The sequence below is a fragment of the Cricetulus griseus genome, chromosome 2 (assembly GCF_003668045.3).
Source record: "Cricetulus griseus strain 17A/GY chromosome 2, alternate assembly CriGri-PICRH-1.0, whole genome shotgun sequence".
Classification (NCBI taxonomy): Eukaryota; Metazoa; Chordata; class Mammalia; order Rodentia; family Cricetidae; genus Cricetulus; species Cricetulus griseus.
Genome location: NC_048595.1, coordinates 22,639,271 through 22,646,833, shown reverse-complemented (window position 1 = coordinate 22,646,833; position 7,563 = coordinate 22,639,271). Strand labels below are relative to the sequence as shown.

Here is a 7,563-nt window from a genome sequence, read left to right as displayed (position 1 = left end):
AGGCTAAGGACTCATGCTTGGTTCATTGCCTGCAAGGGACTTTTTCCTCTTTGCTCGTGAGGCCCCCCGACCCCGGGGGCGGGAAGGATGACCCAGAGAGGTAATGTGATCTGCCCAAGGTGACACAGCCAGCCAACAGCAGTCTCGATGCGACCCAGAGCTGCCAGCGCGCAGGACCCGCACTCTTCCACTTCGCTCCACGCCCCTCCCCTCCCCGCCCCCCTCGTTCTTCCGCCCCTCCCTTGCCTCCCTCCGGGTGGCGGCCGAGCCACGTGGTGGGCCGGGAAGCGGCAGCCGCCGAGCGGCCCGGGCGGCTGCCCCAGCTGGGCAGTGCTGCACCGCACCGCGCTCGGTGCCTGCGGGGGCCGCTACGCGCTGGCCGGCGCCGCGGGCGGGAGGTGTGCCGGCGGCCGGCCTCAGACAAAGGAGGCGCGGCGGAGCCCGCGCGGACCGGGCGCACCATGCACTCGGGGCGCGGGCGGCCGGCTGCGGCTCTGGGGATCCGGCCCTAGTCGCCGGCCCCGCCGCCCCGGGGCGCCATCGGGACGACGCGGCCCCGCGCGGCGCGAGGAGGAGCCATGGGCAAGTGCAGCGGGCGCTGCACGCTGGTCGCCTTCTGCTGCCTGCAGCTGGTGAGCCGCGCCGGGCGGGGGTGGGCGCCCGCTTCCGGGTGCGGGGTGGCCGGGCGGAGCCTGCCCCGCGCGGGCCGGCTTGTCCCTTTGTGTGCGCTCCTCGCCTCAGCCCCGCGCTCGCGCACACGGTCCAGCGCGCCCGGGCTGCACGCGTCGGCTCGCACTGTGCGCGTGGGCTCCCGCTGGGGCTGTGCCCCGGTACTGTAGCTCCCTTGGGTCTGGGGGTGTGTCCGAGGCTGGTCTGTGCACTCGGCGAGGTCCTTGACCGCATGTTCCCCTCCAAAGCGCCGGTTCCGTGGGTACCTCAGTCCTCTGGGCTCCGCCCCTGTGAGTGTCTCTCACAAAGTCTGCTCCTGTGTGTGTCTCTGGAATGTTTTTAGATTTCTAGCCATTTCTGCTTCCTGTTTGTATCGTGGGACCTGAGACTCTTAAGAACCCTCAGCCGCCCTTTGTGCTTCTTTTCTGCCTCCCGGAACCCTCCTAACTGGGTGGCCTGAGATGGAGAGCTACCTCCTTGAGGAGGGTCACCAGGAATTGATGTATCTTGAGCCAACCTGACCTGGCAGGCACGGGACTCACTCTGTGGCTTTGATCTGGCCACCGAGTCCCCCAGCGTCCCAGGAGCCATCTGTTCCATCAGCAGCGGGGTGGGGTCAGGTAAAGAGTTCCCTGACCCCACTGGACAGGGACACTTAGGTGTCCTGGGAGGAATTAGATCATCTGGAGGCTCTGTGCTGGTCCCAGTTTGAGGAAATGAGGTCTTTGACTGGGGCGGGGTTAGGGGCAGCGGAGTGAATCTGGAGGTTAAGAGTAGTTGAGGTCCCGGCCTGTGAATTGGGAGGGTGATAGAGGAGACGCAGGGTCTCCTGCCTCCCTTGGGGTCCAACACCTACGGGCTTTACTTCTCTAGGCAGTGTTGGATAAGAACTTGCAGACAGCTCTCGGGGGGGGGGGGCGGGGGGCTCACTCCTGTCGGTCCCAGCATCTAGGTCTGCTTTCTGGCCTGCATATGCTGCCTGCCGAGTCCGTCCCCTCCACTCCCACCTCCCCACCCCACCCAGGTACAGAGGATGATGGAGAGCCTCTAAGTGGGGTGTGTAGGTGGCCCCCTCCTCTGATTTCCTTTTGAGCAACCAGCGGAAAGCCTGCCATCCACAGCATTGTCCTCTTGGGCTAAACTAGAACCTCTTCTCCCCCAAGATTGGTGTCCTGGTGACTTCCCCTCACAAGGCCACCCGGTCTGTCAAGCGTCCATTCTCAAGGATGGCAGAGGGGGTTAATCACCACCAGGTAGGATGAAAACTCTGAAAGGGCAGAAATAGCCCATTTTGTTCTTGTTAAGACCCCAGCAGCTGGACGGTCCTTGACAGCTCATTAATATTTGTAAACTAAATGAAGAACTGGTTACTTGGCAGATCTGGGCTCACAGTAGAAACAGCCTCTTGTAACTATTTTGAAGAACATAAAATGCCAAGAAATCTTCAAACCTTTCAGAGGATTCCTTTCCTTTAAAATTTTTGTTAAAGATTTATTAGTTTTTAAATTGTGTACGTCTGTGTCTGCCTGTGTGTGTGTGTGTGTGTGTGTGTGTGTGTGTGTGTGTGTGTGCAGGGGCTCCAGCTGTCCTGAAGAGGTCATCAGGGCCCCTAGAGCTGGGGTTTCAGGTGGTGAATGCTGAGAACTAAACCCAGGTCCTCTCAAGAGCAGTGCACTTCACTGCTGAGCCGTCTCTCCAGCCCCAAGGATCCCTTTCTGTTTTTGTTTGCTTGTTGTGTTTGCTTATTTGTTTGAGACATGTTCTAACTCTGCAGTCCAAACTGGTCTTGAACACGCAGCAATCTTCCAGTTTAGCCCCCCTGAGTGATGGGATTACAGGATAGGTAGCTTAAATTTTAAACTGTATTTTTGGTTTTTTTTTTTTTTTTTTTTGGTTTTTTTTGTTTGTTTGTTTTTGGTTTTTCAAGACAGGGTTTCTCTGTGACTTTGGAGCCTATCCTGGAACTAGCTCTTGTAGACCAGGCTGGCCTCAAACTCACAGAGATCCATCTGGATCTGCCTCCCAAGTGCTGGGATTAAAGGTGTGTGCCACCACCGCCCAGTTTGTTTTGTTTGTCAAGACGGGGTCTCATTATATAGTTCTGGCTGTCCTGGAACTCATTATGTAGACCAGGCTGTCTTTGAACTCAGGGATCCACCTGCCTCTGCCTCCCGAGTGCTGGGATTAAAAGTGATCACCACCACTGTACAGCTTTAAACAACATTTTTTTTTTGAAAACTCAAGAAATGGTGTGCATATGTTACTAAGTGAATAAGTGTTCAGAGAGTAGGAAGCAGGGCAAGTTTTCTTTTCTCTGTGCCTGATGCCCTCCCAGAGGTGGACCTGTGAGCAGTTTGTCCCATGTTCACTGTAGAATACTGTTGCTAACTCACTAGTGCCAGCTACTCTTGTGAGTGATTTTCCGTGAGTTAACTCATTTAACCTTCATTGTCACCCAGTGATGCAACTTGCTCGAAGGGATCCAGGAACTAGGATCCAGGCATGGGACCAGCCTCCTCTGTTGCCTTAGCTACAGCATAATAAGTAGCTCTGGCCTTGGTACACTGGTGTTCCTAGAGAGATGCTCTTCCATCTTGGGAAGCAGAAGTGGTACAGGGGGTCTCCCAGCCACCAAGCTTTCCTAGCCAAATCCATGCCCATTCTTTCACCAACACAGAGATGGCTTTTGATAGGACCTGGGTGGGATTCCGCTTCTCCCACGCCCTGCCTGGGTGGCTTGGGCAGGCTACGTGAGACAATTTTGGAAGCGCTGGCTTCGGGGGGTGGGGGGGTGGTTTGGAAATTGGTCTCTTGGCTCGGTTGCTCTGTCTGAGCTGATTGCAGAGAGGGTCCCTCCAGCTGTCACTCACTAACCCCCTAGAGCCCCTGCAGCCTGGCAGCTTCCAGAATGTGCTCTCAGGATGGCAAATGTGGCAGCCTGAGGGGAGAAGGAGGCTCAGCTTTCTCATCCAAAGGACTGAGGGATCAAAGAGGCAGTTAGCTAGTTTTCAGCTGAAAACGTAAGGAAAGAAAAGATCCTTCTCTTTTTCCACTGCAATTGAGGCATTGTAAGGAAGCAAGCCAGTTCCAGACCCTTCTCTGGGTAGAGCTGTTTTGGGTAAAGGGATCGAACACAAGGGGATGGAGCATTAGAGGAAGCAGATTGGGACGGTGCCATTGAAATGGACAGGTGTAGAATAATAATTGAGGCTCGGGACTTTGAACAGAGTCATCTGGGTTCCAGGATCCCTCTGTCACTTAGTCACTTCCTGGCTATGTGATCTTGGATGAGTGTCTACATCTCTCTTTCTTGTTTTTTGTCGTTGTTTTTTTTTTTAATTTATTTAGTATATGTGTGTACAGATGCCACAGCATGCATGTGGTGGTCAGAGGACAACTTGCAAGAGTTGGTTCTCTCCTTCCATTGTGTGGGTCTCAGTGTTCAAACTCAGGTTGTCAGGCTTGGCAGCAAGTGCCTTTACCTTCTGAGCCATCTTGCTTGGCTGTTGTTGGTTTTTTCATTTTGGTTGAGGTTTTTGTTTTGTTTTGTTTTTAATTTTGAGACAGGGTTTCTCTGTGTAGCGCTGGCCATCCTGACCAGGCTGGCCTCAGATTCGCCTACCTCTGCCTCCCAAGTGCTGGGATTAAAGGTGTGCACCGCCACCGCCTGGCATGGCTTGTTGTTGTTTTTAAGACAGAGTTCACACCGTGGCCAGGCTGGCGTAGAGCTTGTGATGATCCAGCTGCCTCAGCCTCCAGAGTGTTGGGATTACAGGCATGGGCCACCAAGCACTACTTCCCTTCTCCAAAACTCAGCTTTGTTGTCTGTCACGTATAAACAGTTGCTGAGGGTGTATCTTCACAGGAGTGCACATGCATATGAAATATGAAGGCCAGTTACTGATATCAGTGTTTCCCTCAGCGCCTTCCGCCTTTTGTTCCTTACAGGGCCTCCCACTCACCCTGAGTTCACTGATTTGCTAACCTGGCGGGCCAAAAACACCAGAGATCCTCTTGTCTCTGCCTCACACACACAGCTGCACCCAACTTTTTTATGTGGGTACTGGGGGGTAATCAGGTCCTTATGCTTATGTGTCAAGCACTATATTGACTGAACTGTCTCCTGGCCCTCAAGTTCTTGATTCTTGGAGTTGTTATAGGGGCTGCTGCCTGGGAGTTGTAATGAAAGCATATGCAGGGGGCCTTGTGCCTTCTTTTGCAGGAAGTGGCAGATACTGCGCCCTTGAGCTGAGGGGCCAGCTGAGGGACTAGAGTCTAGTCCTGCTCTACCCTGGACATCATGCATATTTGGGCATCTGTTTCACCTGTTTTGTTTTATTTTGTTTTGTTTTGTTTTATTTTGTTTTTCCCCACCCATGAAGTATGGAGAACTTGAAGCCTGGTTCCTGGGGTCCCAGCTCTGTCTGACTGGGCTCTGAGAGGACATCTGAGCTGGTGTGGAGGTTCTGTAGTTCCCTCTGTTCTCAGAACTCTCTGGTCCTTTGGTTTCCTGGGTTCTAATTACTGTGACACATTGCCGTTATTAATTCCGTTCACTCCCGATTTTTACTCATTTGCATATTTCCTCTCTCTCCTCACCTCCTTCCCAAGCTCTCATGGCCACTCTGTTCTTCCGGGAAGGGGATGAACCAGGGACGTTGTGTTTGCTCCAGGGACTCGTCATCGGTTTCTTCATCATCATCATTATCATTCCCGTTTCTGGAGGCCTGTGCTAAGCACTTTGTATGCATTACCTCATTTAACCAAATGAGCTTACATATGTAAAGTGCTTGGCAGAGTGCCTGGTACATGTTAAATGATCAATAAACGCTAGCCATTTTCCTGCCTCTACCCTTCGCATTATCTTAATTCCACACTCTGGGGTGGATGGTTTTATTATCCCCTTTTTCAGATGAGGAAATTGAGGTGCCCAGGAGTGAGGAGCTTTGCCCAAGGTCACCAAACTAGTTGGTGACAGAACCTGAATGCCAGCCAGCCCTCTTCTGCCCCTTGATAAAGGTCATGAGATCATACAGTTCCAGTTTTCAGTTTCCTCATCTCAAATGAGGTATTAATGGTCTGGTATAGTATGGTGCCCCACTATGAGCTGGCAAGGGTTTCCTGCTGTGGTGGTTCTTGTCCCAACTCTGTGTGATCTTGGACTGATGCATTCTCCACCGGCCCCCGATTCTAAGTCTCCTCCCCACCTCACAGAGTGATAGAAAGGCTTTCTTAGCCAGGTACATATATGTGTAGGTACTCAGAAGAAATATCGGAATCACACACACACACCCCTTTCTGGAAAGTCTGCCTTCTGGAAGGTGGTGGGTGAGGGGAAATAACTCGGCTTCCAGCTGAGCCGAGAGTAATGGCGTGAAACGTGGTCAAGCTGATGGATGTCGTTATTAGTGATAGTGATGGTGAGGCTGGAGGGAGGCGGCGGCTCTGGGGGCCTGCGCTTCACAGCAGCTGCAGCTGCAAGCCTGTGGCTCATTCTAAGGTGCTGACTCTTCACCTGGGGCTTGAGTTCCTAGGGCTGGCTTTGGAGCTGGGGGTGTGAAATCGTCCCGGTCACTTCTGTTCTTCAGTTCCTTGAGGACAGAATGAAGCTGGGGCATCTACTCCCTGAGCAGATGGACAGACTGTGGCCAGATGACTCTGGGGGCCAGGGGTGGCCCCTTTGCAGGGTGGGTGGCACAGTGAGTGTTTTGAGTCAGAAGGGTAACTTTGATTAGGCTGATATTGCTGCGAGCCTTTCACCTATGGGATAGAGCAGCATCTCTGCTGCATGGCAGTCTGGGAACTTGGTGCAGTGATGACCTGACAGTGTCAGGCCTGAACCTGCCTGGGGAAGCACTTCTCCAGTTGGATGCTATTTGGACTGTCAAGATCAGAAGTTTCACTGATCAAGACCATTCCTATAAATGATCCGTGTATATCCAAGTTGTCACAGTCCTCTGCCACCTCCTTTTTACTTTACTGTTTGTTTTCTGAGACAGAGTTTCTCTGAGTATCCCTGGCTGTCCTGGAACTCACTTTGTAGACCAGGCTGGCCTTGAACTTGGAGATCTCGGCTGCCTCTGCCTCCCAAGTGCTGGGATTAAAGGCACGTGCCACCACTGCTGGGCTCCTTTTTACTTTTTAAAAAAACTTAGTTTTAATTATGTGTCTGTGTGAGTGAAGATGCCCTCAGAGGTCGGAGGTGTCAGATCCCCCTTAGAGCTGGAGCTACAGGGGTGTTGAGAACTACATGATTTAGGTGCTACGAATCAAACTTGGGTCCTCTGAAAAAATAGCAAATGATCATAATCACTGGACCAGCTCCCCTCTTTTCTCCTTCCTCTCTTTCCTCTCCCTCCTTCTTTCTGTGGTTTTTGTTTTGGGGTTTTGTCTTTTTGTTTTTAAGACAGGGTCTCATGTAGCCCTGGGTGGCCTCAAATTTCAGATCCTCTTGCTTTCCTGTCCCAAATGTTGGGATTATAGTGGAAAGTATGTGACTTAGTGGGTAATAATCCTGTCTTTCTATGTGGTGTCTGCTGTGAGCCTGGCATTGTGTTAGATGCCTGCCCCTTGATATTATCTGGTTTATTCACAACTACATAAATAGTAGATAAGTGACAGCCTCTATACCTCAGCACTCAAGAGGCTGGAGCACCAGTGTTGCTGAGAGTTTGAGTCCAGTCTGCTCTATATAGTGAATTCCAGGCCAGCCCAGGCTATAAAAGTGAAACCCTGTCTTAAAACAACAAACAGAAAACCACATACACAAGAGCCAGGAGTGATGGCCCATGCCTTTAATCTTAGCACTTGGAAGGGAGGGGCAAGCTGATCTCTGTGAGTTCAAGGCCAGCCTGGTCTACAGAGTGAGTTCCCGGACAGGAAAAGCAACATAGT

The 7,563-nt window shown here is 52.2% G+C and overlaps 1 protein-coding gene across 3 annotated transcripts in view; it reads left to right on the top strand.

The window, feature by feature from the left end:
- Nucleotides 1–438: 438 nt before the first annotated feature.
- The window catches only part of Nkain1 (sodium/potassium transporting ATPase interacting 1), a 38,604-nt gene continuing 31,479 nt past the window's right edge, over nucleotides 439–7,563 (top strand). Inside the window, exon 1 of one of the 3 annotated variants that reach the window (XM_027399440.2) lies at nucleotides 439–632. In XM_027399440.2, the coding sequence (XP_027255241.1) occupies nucleotides 579–632 (54 nt within the window). In that variant the 5' untranslated portion in view covers nucleotides 439–578. The remainder of the gene's footprint in view (nucleotides 633–7,563) is intronic. The other 2 variants (XM_027399438.2, XM_027399437.2) reach the window with 2 other exon arrangements.